At 52.3% G+C, this 12,878-nt stretch overlaps 1 protein-coding gene across 6 annotated transcripts in view; it reads right to left on the reverse strand.

Moving 5' to 3' along the window:
* CDH23 (cadherin related 23) overlaps nt 1–12,878 on the reverse strand; it is an 86,745-nt gene that overhangs the window by 17,066 nt on the left and 56,801 nt on the right. For 4 of the 6 annotated variants that reach the window (XR_012326601.1, XM_033841625.2, XM_073793508.1 and 1 more), the window contains 9 exons: nt 12,409–12,612; nt 10,437–10,895; nt 6,606–6,722; nt 5,142–5,366; nt 4,427–4,596; nt 4,066–4,203; nt 2,954–3,073; nt 1,227–1,404; nt 866–1,077 (listed from right to left, as the gene is read on the reverse strand). Coding sequence is in view for 5 of the 6 variants with exons in the window: in XM_033841625.2 (XP_033697516.2) it covers nt 866–1,077; nt 1,227–1,404; nt 2,954–3,073; nt 4,066–4,203; nt 4,427–4,596; nt 5,142–5,366; nt 6,606–6,722; nt 10,437–10,895; nt 12,409–12,612 (1,823 nt within the window). In the remaining variant the exon portion in view is untranslated. Of the gene's footprint in view, nt 1–865; nt 1,078–1,226; nt 1,405–2,953; nt 3,074–4,065; nt 4,204–4,426; nt 4,597–5,141; nt 5,367–6,605; nt 6,723–8,016; nt 8,302–10,436; nt 10,896–12,408; nt 12,613–12,878 lie in introns of those variants that run through there. The other 2 variants (XM_073793511.1, XM_073793509.1) reach the window with 2 other exon arrangements.

Below are 12,878 nucleotides of genomic sequence, written 5' to 3' on the forward strand. Positions count from 1 at the left end.
GGGCAAAGCAAAGAGGGCCACTGCATCATTGCAGTAGACACAGGAAAGGGCAAATCACAAGGTAAAAGCATAGAGTTTCCTAGAGCTCAGCCCTGGGAGAAATTTCTCTTGTGGGACCTCAAAGAGGAGATAGAGTGACAGCAAGGACTTAACACTGACATTCTGAGATGTGGAGACATGCTGAAGTTTGGGGAGCAAAGAACAAGTGGGAGACACCCCAAGTATTCTACCAAGGAGCATTTTGGGCTTGGGTGCTGAGAGGAAGGAGGGGAAGGGCAGGAGTCAAAGGAGTACTTCCCCATCTTTACAAGACAACTGAGAGCAAGGCATGAAAGAAGAATTGGAGGTAGTCAGAAGCTCAGCCACTTCCCCTTGTTTCTTATTTTGATGCACATCCTCAAGTCCCAGGCTGTCTCCACACTGGTATCAGCAGGAACAACAGACGGACGGAAGGGGCTATGTGTTTATTTTGAGACAAGTGTAGGGGAAGTGACTTGCGGGGAGACTGTCCTTCTTGCAGACGTTTAGGAGCAAGAGATGGGGCATCTACTATTATAAGTCCCACTTTGCAGATGAAAAAACAGACTCAGAGAAGTCACTTGCTCAAGGTCATTTGGCTGGTAAGCGATAGAGTCTGATGTGAATCCAAGAGCCTTTGCTGGCCCAGCCCTTCTTACTAACGACTGTTCAATACTGCCCTGTGTGGCACTGAGCTGGCCCGTTCCCTACTCTGGCCTCAGTTTCCCTGCTTTTGCAGTGGGGGCCCCTTTACCCTCTCAGGCTGCAGGATGACTGCAGGATGGAGAAGCGGGCTGAATACTGGAAGGGGGTGTAGGTAGCAGGAGGCCCCGGGGGTCAGCAGTACCTCTTTGATGTGGAGGATGGTGCCATTGGGTGGGCGCACGAAGACGGGGCGGTTGTCGTTGACGTCGATGACCTCCACCAGGAGCATGGCGGTGCCCCAGAGTGGGGGCTGTCCGCCATCCGTGGCCACCACGGTCAGGTTGAACCTCTCGTAGGACTTCAGTGGCCGCTTTGTGGTCACCAGGCCTGAGTCCATGTCCACGTGGAAGGCCTCTGGCAGGTGGGGGCAGGAGAGCAGGGCATGGCTCCAACTGAGACCTCCTTCCCATCCTTCCTCCTATTACGCCTGGCCTGGGGCTGCAGGAAGGCAGCCTGCCCCTCCCACCCCCTAAGGCATCCTTGGTGGGGAGCAGGCTACGTACCCACGCCCGGGCCCTCGAGGGAGTACGCCAGCTCCGCATTGGAGCCCTCATCCTGGTCGGTGGCCATCATGGTGATGACGGAGGTGCCCGCTGGCTCATTCTCATACACGCTCGTGCTGAACTGGGGCTTGGAGAACTGTGGCCGGCAGTCATTGATGTCCAACACCTGGATTACCACCTGGAGGGGAGGGTGAGCTCAAAGGTCAGGAGCACATTGGGGGCTGCTTCCGGTGACCCGGTCACACAGGATTAAGCCGAGGTGGACAGTGCCCACTGTTTAGTCTGACCCCAAACTATTGATTTAACCCCCTGACCCTCAGTTTCCTTAGGTGTACGTTGGGGACAATAGGATTTTCTCTCTCAGGGGCTTGTGAGGCTTGTCCGTGATGGTCTATGCGCAGTCCCTGGCCTGAGTAAATGCTCAGCAACTCGTACCGTGGTTAACAGGTCATCTGTGTCTGGGTCCTGAAGCGGGGACTCCTCCCCACATAGCTCCTACTCTGTCCTCTGTTCCTTCCCACAGTGGCCCCATATATCTGACTCTACTTTCTGGACGCCCCTCTTGACTGGGATTTGTGTCTGGCCTGGGACTGGGCTCTGTCTGCTGACCCCAGAGCCCAGGGCAGGTCCTGTGGATACACCAGGAGGCCCTTTCTCCCTGGCTGCTGTGGCCCTGCCTGGCTGCATCCGTAACAGAGCCCTTCACAGCCATGAACCCCTTTCAGGGCACAAAGCGCTTTCCCACCTTGCATCTCCTGGACTCACCGCCAGGCTGGGAGGGAGGCATCATCGTCACTGCCCCTGCCCTCCACTCCCTGCAGCTTTCACAACCGAGGCTCGGAGAGGTTACATGACAAATGCAGTGTACTCAGCTAGTGGAACCTTAGGCTTCTGACTACAAATACTGTGCTCTTCCCAATACAGCACGTGCCTCTGTGACAGGACAGAATGCAGGTATGTGCGAGCGCTCCCAGCTCGGTTGCCTACCTGCCAAAGAGAATTCTTCTTTGCCCACCCAGCTTCTCACCTCCCCACCCTTCAGGAGACTTGTCTTTGGATGGTTAGGTTATTGCTGAGAATTGGAAGAACTGAATACAGAAAGACAGGACTGGAAAGGGCAGAAAGAAGGGGGAGAAAGAAAGAGAAAGCAAAGTCTTGAGGTGTGGGACTCTGGATGGAAATGGGGACAGAGCCTAAAGGTGGGATGCTGGCCTCCCCAGAGCAACTGTGTGGACAGTAGACCTGGAATGGAAATGGGGTTGTGAATTTGATCCCTCATTAATGTTCTTTTTTTTTTTTTGGCCTAAAATAAGGAATTTATTCTCTCACTGTTCTGAAGACCAAAGTTCCTCATTAATGTTAAGAGACATAAAGATAAATGCTTTATAATTATGTTTGGTTGCTGGACCGTGTTTCTTTCAATGGGACAGCATGGAGACACTGGGCCATGTGGAGCCCCAGCCTTTATTTGGGTTACACCCAGGTATGTTTAGCTGCCTTAGCAGGGGTTTGACACAAGAAGTTTCTCCTACAGAGTCCCCGTCTCCCTGAGCCACAGCCATCGTGAACCCCCAGCTAAGCTCTTGCCTCTCCTTCCTGCCACTGCACCTCTTGAGGGGCCAGGGTGGTTCTGTTCCTGCCCTGCAGCAGCCATGCTCTAAAGGCTTTGCCTACTGCCTCCACAATGGCAGTCCTTAGTGTCTCTGCTCCACGCAAGGGTCCCTCACCTGCACCGAATTTTCTCGACGGTTGCTGGCTACATCTCCAGGGTTATCTTTGGCCAAGGCAGTCAGGATGTAGTGAGCCTTCTCCTCCCGGTCCAGAGAGGACAGAACATAGATGTCACCCTAGTAGGGGGAGGGTGGAGTCAGGTCCTTCATCAATTCAACAGGTATTTATTGAGCATCTGCTATGTGCAGTCACCGTTCTGGGCTCTGGAGATATAGCACTGAAGAGACCACAGCCCCTGTGCCCCGTGCAGCTCTCATTCTAGTGGTTCTTCTTGTCCTTACTACCCCAGTTCACCTGGAGATGCGATGAATGGCCCAGGCTGGAGCTCACTACCTGGCCAGGTACAAAGTAGTACTCCATGAGTATTCACTGTTCATGGTGCCAGGCCAGGAGTGTGTTTTATTGTTCACACCAAGAGGAAGGAGAGAAACCCTGCTGAAGGGGCAGAGTGCAGGGGGATGTGGGCAGGCGGTGGGAGGGAGAGTCCAGCTCCAGCCCCACAGCTGGGGAAGGCCCTGCCTGGCCAGCCACCCCCGGGCCACAGGGCTCTCTCGCTGTACTGCAAGAGCAACTTTGAACCAATTTGCCGACATTTAAAATCATCACCCATTTTTCTCTTGAACTTCTGCATTCCTACAAGTCTGAGACCCATGGGAGCATGGGGGCTATGTCCATGGGTGCTTCTTCCCTCTCCCAGCACTGAGGATGGGGCCATGTATACAGTAGGTGCTCAAATACTGCTCCCACTTTCCGCAGAGCTTCCTATTTTTGACAGTTTCAAAAAGCAGTCGCATGGACTTGAATCAAGTCTTCCGGTCTGGTGGAGACACATCTCAGTTTTTGTCCCACAAGGGGCTAGTTCCAAAAGACTCTGGCCACTTCCTCCCATGTCTCCTGGGACAGAAAGGCCGCAGTCTACAGGATGTCTGGGACTCTGAGACCAGGGCTTGCCAACTTGGCTGAAAGACCTCTGAGGCTATAGATGTCCAGGTGGCAGGACCCAGAAACAGGGGGATGACTGTAATACTTTTGGTGGCTTCTCAGCCTGTGACCCTGGGCCCTTCCCACTTCCCACTCCCCAAACCCAGGCCCTCCGTTGCCCACTCACTGTGTCGGGGTTGATAGCAAACTTGCCCTCGCCGTCCACAAGGCTGTACTCAATGAGGGCGAAGTTGCCTGAGTCGGCATCAGTAGCAGTGACTCTCAGGATGACTGTGCCCACAGGAGCATCCTCAAAGATGGCTCCCTGGAGCCCAGTGGGCAGGGAGAAAGCATGGGCCATGGTCAGTCCTAGAGTCTCAGCCCTTGCCCGAGAAACTCACTGATGCAGACAACCCAGGGCATCAAGCTACTCATGGGTGGTCATTCCCACGGGACTTAAAGGCTGGCAGGGTGGGAGTGGGAGATGCCCAAAGGTGCCAAGGAACGGATGCAGGTCCCAGACCCAATTTGTTGGCCTGGCCACCCACCTGGTAGGAGAGTTGGTCAAAGATGGGGTTGTTGTCATTGATGTCTACAATCTCCAGGTAGACAGGAATCTCAGCTGCCCGGGGTGGGGACCCATTGTCTGAGGCCCTCACGGTAAAGTTGAGCCAGTGCACTTCCTCATAGTCCACCGTCCGATTGGCAATGACCTTGCCTAAGACACAGAGACACCCTCTGCCCTTTTGGCCACCCCTCACTCGTGGAAGCTCTCTGAAGTATGAAGAGAGGGATCTGGGGCTCTGAGGGACGAGTGTGGTCCCTTGAAGGAGGAGGGTAGCCAGGCAGCACTGCCCAGGCCAGGGGGCCGAGAATCACTGGCATCCAGCTGTTCTCCTATTCACAAGTCAAAGGCATGTACGCTAACACGCTGAGGACCTCCTCTGGGACAATTCCCTCTTGGGCTTCTTGCCCCCTGAGTGATACTAACTGTGGAGCTTGGATGGTAGGGAGGGTGATGGAGTATTCCAGGTTTCCAGCAGACACCGAAAGGGGCTTCCATCCCGACCCAGAGCTAGGCACTCTGTTCTTGCCTGTAGTTCGGGCGTCTGGGAGTGACTAGAATGTTAGCCATACTGGCTCTGGCCTAGCCCGCTGAGGGGCCCCAACTGGAGGGTGAGAAGCGAGCCACGGTCCCTCTCGGAGGCTAAGCAGGCACAGACACATGTTCCCCAACCCTCCTCTGGCGGATTTCCCACCTACCTGCTGAGGAGTCTTCCAGCTGGACATAGCCCGGGGGTATCAGGTCCAGCAGGCTGTAGGTGATCAGCCCATTGAGGCCCTTGTCGGGGTCCACGGCTGCCACGGCGATGAGCGTGGTGCCTGGGGTGGCCCCCTCCAGGACCCTCTCCGTGTAGTAGGTGATCCCGAAGGGCTTGAATTGGGGCGTGTTATCGTTGACGTCCAGGATGTTGACCGTCAGCTTGGCTGGGGTGGAGGCAGGGGGTGAGGGTGGCATGAATGGGCCCCAGTGTGGCTGGGCCAGGCCTTCCTAAGTCTGAGCCAAACCCAGAGGGGGTGGCAGCATCTCACAGTCCCCCTGGGGCTCCCTAGAGCTTGCCCCAAGCCTCAGGTGGTGGCATGGCACGTGACCCTCGCCTCCGGTGTGGTCACTCACTCTTCCATTGGGAAAGGGGCTCGGGTTCTGCCAACTGGCTGGGTAACCCTGGTGGAACCCCTGGCCTTCGCTGTGCCTCAGTTTCCTAACCTGTCCCATGAGACGGGACTAAGATGATCTTTAAGACCCTTTTCATGATTCAGCCTTTTGTTTCCTCTCTGAGTTGTTCCCTCTATATAACCAGCCTGGGCCCTTTGCCTCTCTGAGCCTGGGACAAGGATTGGGTTGGCCAAAAAGTTCGTTCGGGTTTTTCTGTAAGCTGCCACGGACAAGCCTGAATGAACTTTTTGGCCAACCCACAGGAGAAGACCAGGTCTGCCCTTCCTTCCTGAAAACTTGGGCCTCTGGGCTGTAAAGATAAGCCAGTATCTGCCAGGCCTATCTCCCCACCCCAGCAGCTGTCCTTGTCTCATGGCAGAGTCCACGTGAGGCCACCCCATCCCTATACCCTCCTCCCCACTCCCTGCTTGGCCCACACAAAATCCAGTGCCTCTGAGCAGCCCGTCCGGGCTCAGGCTGCAGGCGGGGTGGCCTGTGCCCAGCTGCAGAAGGCAGCATGCGTGCCCCTCTCTTCTCTGCCGTGGTGCCAGGGTGGTGTCTGTGGCCTCAATTCACCTTTCCTTGCTCTTTGCTTCCTCTGGCCTGACCAGGTGGCTTCTTTTCAGACCTGAAGTTCCTATCTCACATCCAACCACAACCTGCTTCCCAGTTCTGACAATGGGATTCCAACCTAAGTCTCTGTCAACCCATCCTTTTCTCAGTCCCCTTCCAGCCTCTACCAAGCCTTCTCCCTACTCTGAGCCTTTGGAGTTCAAGATCACACACAATTCTGGGCTTCTGGATCCCCCACTGCTGAGCTCTGCCTGACAGCTGGGACCCAGGGCCCCCCTCAGCCTCACTGTAGCTGCCACCTCCCCTCCACCCCTGCGGCCTGACGACTGGCAGCCCCGTAGCTGGGTCCCGCTGCTCCCCCCCGGGGCCAGGCCTGTGCCGGTTCTGGGCCTGTCTCTCTACGGGCTCATGTGGGAGATGCCTGTGGGGAGCCTTACCATTTGGCACACTGACGGAGAGCTCTGGTAGGTCGCTGGCATTGTCAATCACTGAGAGAGTGACCTCATAGGTGGCAACCAGTTCCCGGTTCAGGGGGGATTTCACCATTACAGACCCTGTAGACCAGACCAGGTCAGGTTCAGCCCAAGGGGAACCCCCTAAAATCTGGGCCTCCCAGGGGTGCTCCTGGCCAACCCTCCCAATCCCCACCAAGGGCAATGATCCCCAAAGGACCCAGGACTTGCCGGTCTCATCTTTGGCTGGGATGACACCACAGCCGTCTGCAAGCTGGGGGCACGTCACTCTGCCCCTCACTCACCGCTTACTAGCCGGGCAATTATTTAACCTCTCTACACCTCTGTTTCCTCATTTGTAAGATGAGGATAATTACAGTACCTACCACAGAGGGCTATTTGGAGGATTATAACAATTAACTGAATTTACATTTGTAAAGGGCTTAGAACAGTGCTTGGCACTTAGAAAAAGTGCTATGTAATTGCTTGTTTAAAAAATGCCTGTTGGGGGCTTCCCTGGTGGCGCAGTGGTTGAGAGTCCGCCTGCCGATGCAGGGGACACGGGTTCGGGCCCCGGCCCGGGAAGATCCCACATGCCGCGGAGCGGCTGGGCCCATGAGCCATGGCCACTGAGCCTGCGCGGGTCTGGAGTCTGTGCTCCGAAATGGGAGAGGCCACGACAGTGAGAGGCCCGCATACCACAAACAAACAAACAAACAAACAAACAAACAAACCCCCGCTTGTTGGAATTCCCTGGCTGTCCAGTGGTTAGGACTCCACGCTTCGTGGCCAAAAAAAAAAAGATGCTTGTATTCCACAACCATTGAACTTATGGTTAAAAATGGTTATGATGGTAAATTTTATATGTATTTTATCAAGATTAAAAAATGCTTGTATTCTAGGGAGATCAAGCATAAAGGAAGGTCAAGGCAGCTAAGAAGCCCTGAGGGGGTTCCCTGGAGGGGACAGTGGTGGCACAGCCTAGACAGTAAGGCCCACCCCTTTGTCTTGATTACGTGGGACATGATGCGGCTGGGCTGCCTGGGGCACCGTGAAAGGAGCACCGCCCTACAGCAGTACTAGCAAGGAGCTGTTTCCTTCTCTCCTACCCAACGCCTCCCCAAGCCCCTGCCTTCTCTCCAGAGGCTTGGGCTTGAACTGGACAGAACGAGTTTTGCCCATCTCAGCCTGGCTCTGTTGGGACCTCTCTTCTTCCTGCCAGTTTGAGGGCCTGGTGGCTCTTCTTCCCATTGGCCTCATCCTAGGGTGAAACCTCCTCTCTCTTTTCCTAGCTCCCTCTCAGGCGTTGGGGTGTCTGGGATTCCTGTCCCCCTGGCAGATCCCTCTGCTGAGCTCCTGTCCTCCTCGGGGCCCCAGCCAGGGGGCAGTCACTTACCCTGGGCCGCCGCCTCCTCCTCCTCCTCCTCCTCTTCCTACTCTCGCTCCCCGTCCCCCGAGGCTGGGGAGCGAGGATGGGGAGAGGGTGGCTGCATTCAGTCTGCAAAGGCTGAGCCACGGCCTTGGCCCAGGCCCCACGGGGTGGGAAGGGTGGTAGGGGTGCGGTGAGTATGGAGGAAGGCGATGGGGTGAAGCAGAGAAGAGATGAGGTGGGAGGTGACAGAGAATCAGAGCTCAAACCTGTGGGCCTGCCAGCCGTGAGGAAGAGAGAAGAGGGTCAACGTCAGTTAGTTCAGGGTGCAGAGGGGAGGGAGCAGAGTAGGGCGTGGGGGATGGAAGGGCTCAGAGCTGACCAGGGCTGGAGGTTTGGGAGGGATGGGGTGGACGGGAAGAGGCAGAGGGGCAGGAAGCCAGCGGAGCAAGTGGGAACCCAGTTGGAGAGGCACACTCAGAGGGCTGAGGCTCTGGCAGGAAGAAAGGAGAGAGAGGTGAGCAAGGGAGGGGGAGAGCATGAGGAAGAGGGGCAGAGAAGACACTGGAAAGGAAAACAGAAGAGAACAGAGTCAGTCGGAGGGAGGGAGGACAGAAAAAAATGGGCAACAGTACAGCATAAAGTTGGGCTGGGTCGTGGAGTAGCTCTCCATGGTCCTGAGAAACCACTGCAGCAGGAATTTTGCTAACCTGACACATGACTAAGCTACCTAATTCCTCCTAGTGGCTCATGGTTTTCCTGTCTTCCTTTTTCCTTTTTCCTCAGAGGCCTACTGAGTTAATCATACTCTCTGGTTCACTGCACACTATGGTCACGGGCACTGTTCTTGTTTTATGTATGTATCTATTCCCTTTTATTCTCCTACTCCTCTCCCCTTGGGCAACGTATTAAAGTGTATTTTTTATTTGAAGGTGTTCCCGAAAATCATGTATTGTTTTTGTGTATGTATTTTACATTTATGCGATGGGATTCTGGTATATATAACCCATTCTATTTCTTATTCTTTTCCGTAAGCACTTGTTTTTAAGGTCTACCCATGTTTCTCTGTGTGCGTCTCATCTGTTGCTCCTAACAGCTTCCTGGTATCCCATGATGTGCACCCACCACATTTTACTGTCCAACATCCCAGTGATGGATGCCTTGGTTGCCTCCAAGTTCCTGTCACCAGTAACACTGCAGTGAACATCCTCAGATAGTCCCATTATCGACCTGAGTGTTTCCTTGTCACGTATACCCAGGAACAGGATTGCTGGGTCACGGGGTATGAGTGTACTTTGTGTTGGATTGCCGTCTAGATGTGAAATTAGTCAAAATTCCTACAGCAGCATAGGATGTCCCCACATTGTCACCAATACTCAATACTGTCCCGCATCCTAATGTCTGCTAATCACATACGGAAAACCAATATCTCACTGATGTTTCACTATGCATTTCTCTGAATAACAATGATTTTTAGCCTTTTTTCATAACCATGTTAGTTTTTCTGTCACTCCTCTGGGCCTTCCAAGAAGACACCTGTAAGTTTGTCCCATGTCCCCTCCTTAACTCCCCAAAGGAGCAAAAACACTGAGCTTTTGGAAAAATGGTAAAACCATCAAAATTATAATAAGCTGCGTAAGTCATGAAAGATAAGCCACAGTTCGCTTTGTTTTGTGATAGTGTAAGAAAATCATTAAGGGTATACACACACATATGTAATATAGAAACATGTATGTGTGTATATATATCATATATATTTTTCTGTATTATATACATATATAGGAAACTTAGAGACAACTTAAATGGCCCGGATATATATGAAGAAAGTGTTCAACCACCCGGTTATTAAAGAAATGCATATTAAAACAAGATGCCGTGGCTTCCCTGGTGGCGCAGCGGTTGAGAGTCCGCCTGCCGATGCAGGGGACATGGGTTCGTGCCCCGGTCCGGGAATATCCCACATGCCACGGAGCGGCTGGGCCCGTGAGCCATGGCCACTGAGCCTGCGCGTCCGGAGCCTGTGTTCCGCAACGGGAGAGGCCACAGCAGTGAGAGGCCCGCGTACCGCAAAAAAAAAAAAAACAAGATGCCATTTACCTATGAAATTACAAACACGAAAACTGTGTAATATGTAATGCCGTCAGGAGTGCGGTGACATGGGCACTCTCATATAATACTAGTAGAGGAAGAGAAGCAGACAGAGAGGGAGCTGGTCAAGGGAGAAGGAAGAAGAGAAGGCAGAGAGGGAAGGAGCCAGGGGAGAGACGGCAGAGAGAGGGAAGGATGTGCTGTCAATAGTGGGGAAACGAGAGGAGGAAGGAGCAGCTGAGGGAAAGGGAGGAACAGAGCAAGAGAACCGATAGAAGGAGGGTAAGGGAGAAAGCAGAGAGCCAGGAGGCTGGGGCAGGGAGTCAGGAGGAAGGCTGGAGGGGAGCAGGCCCTTGTACCTGTGTTGATATTCACGGCAAAGGCGTCCTCCTGGTCGGGCACCAGGCGGTCAGTGTCATCCTTGGCCACGATGCTGATGATGTGGTACGTCAGCTTAGGGTTGAGGTCACGGTCGATGGCGGTGACGTTGGCAATGACCGTGCCTGGCTCAGCTGACTCCAGCACGCTCACCGTCTGGATGGGGTTGAGGAACTCAGGGCGGGAGTCATTGATGTCATCGATAAGGATAGTGATGATGGCTGTGCCCGAGAGAGGGATGGTGCCCCGGTCGGTGGCCACCACTGTCAGCCTATAGGATTCCTGCTCCTCCCTGTCAATGGTGACATTGCCGACACGTATGACACCAGTCGCTGGGTGGATGGTGAAGCGGTCCTGAGCCCCAGCTTCTATTCGGTAGACGAGCTCCGCATTGAGGCCACTGTCCTCATCTGTGGCTGTGACCTGAAGGACTGAGAATCCTGTGGGGGTGGGAATGGGGAGCAGCTGAGCACAGTGCCTTCTTCTAAAAACACCACACCGAGATACTCTTCTTGGTGGTTCACAAGGGCCTCTTCCCACCGTAGCCTTGCCAGCATCTACCTTTGTTTTTATTGTTATATATAAAGCCTACTTTATTTTTAAATTTATTTATTTTTAATTGAAGTATAGTTGATTTACAATGTTGTGTTAGTTTCAGGTGTACAGCAAAGTGACTCAGATATATATTTCGAGATACGTATACGTATATATATTCTTTTTCAGATTCTTTTACATCATAGGTTATTACAGGATATTGAATATAGGTCCTTGTTGTTTGTCTGTTTTACATAGTGGTGTGCATCTGTTAATCCCAAACTCCTAATTTATCCCTCCCCACCCCCGCTTTCCCCTTTGGTAACCACAAATTTGATTTCAAAATCTGTGAGTCTATTTTGATTTTGTAAATAAGTATCTATCTTTTATGCCTTTTGCATGTTTGCAATTTTCTAGGAAAATGGTATCCTATTTTATTTTGCATTCTTTGATTATTTGTGAGACCGAACAGTTTTTAATAATTTAATGATTAGTTGCATCTTCTCTTCTGCAAAGTGTTGGCCTTTGTCCTTTGCCCATTTTTGTCCATTTATATAAATTGTATAATTATGATAACTTGTGACAAATACCTTTTTTTTTTTCAGTTTGTTGTTTGCCTTTCGATACTGGTTATAATTAAATGATGTAAAGAAGTTTAAAATTCATATGCACCAAAATTTAGTATTTTTCCTTTTTGACGTTCTTCTGTTTCTTATATGTTTAGAACCTTCTTATCCCGAAATCAGATAAATATTCACCCAAAGTGTCTTCTTTTATTTTTTAACGTTTTATACTCTTTTACAGCTCCTTTAGGATGTCTTTGGGTTTCTTTTTGGTGTCTGATATGGGGTGAGAATCTAGACTAAATAAGAAGAGATGTTTTTCACACAAAATAGTTTTCACTATTAGTTTCATTGTTTCCTTTATCGCATATTACATTCCTTATAATTTACCGGTATCTGTTGCTGGCCTACTTTGCCCGAGTCTTGTGTTCATACCACGTGGTTTTAAATACTGTAGTTTGGTAATATGTTATAAATATCTGGTAAGACAAATCTGGCTTTATTATACTTATTTTTCAAAATGTCCTTTTTCTTCCAGATGACCATTAGAATCAAATTTATCTCCCCAATCATGTTTGATTTTGATAGGAATCATGTTAATCCTATTTTGATTTTAAAACAGTCAGTTCTTCCATCCAGTAACACGGACGGAACATACCTTAATAATCTCATTTTGCAGACAAGACGCTGTGGGTCCGAGAAGGGAGGTGAGGGGCACTTGGGTCTCCTGACTCCCTCTCCACCCACCCTGCTGCCCATCCTTCTCCCCGCTGGACGTGACTTCTGCCTCCAATCCCCACAGACCACCAGCCAGCTCCTGCCTGGGGGCTGGGGCCTGGGGCCTGCCCCTGCGTACCTGGTGGGCAGTTCTCCAGCAGGTGGACGGTGAGGGCGGCAGGGCTAAAGGTGGGCCAGTTGTCATTGTCATCCAGGATGGTGACGATCAGGTCGGCTGTGCCGTTGAGCAGCCCGATGTCCTCAGCCAGCAGCAGTAGCTCCAGGACGGGAGGTGAGAAGGCCTCCCGGTCAATGGTGACACCTGACCTCACCGTCACCACGCCTGGCACCCAGCGCCACCAGCCGGGGAGATACAAAGGAAAAGAGATGCAGTGGGAGACCGGGTGAGAACCACCAGGGAGGGGACAGAGAAAGATAAGGCTTGATGGGGACCGATGTGAAAGAGGAGCAGAAAAGGCAACCCAATGACTTTCTTCCCCAAAGGCTCAACAACCATTGTTTAGGGAGGTCCCGTAGGTGCCAGTGTTCCGTGCCTGTCCCTTCCGCAGGTGCCCTCTGCAATTCTCCCGAATCCCGCCTGGGATGAAG

This window comes from Tursiops truncatus, chromosome 16 (genome assembly GCF_011762595.2).
Source record: "Tursiops truncatus isolate mTurTru1 chromosome 16, mTurTru1.mat.Y, whole genome shotgun sequence".
NCBI classification, from domain to species: Eukaryota; Metazoa; Chordata; class Mammalia; order Artiodactyla; family Delphinidae; genus Tursiops; species Tursiops truncatus.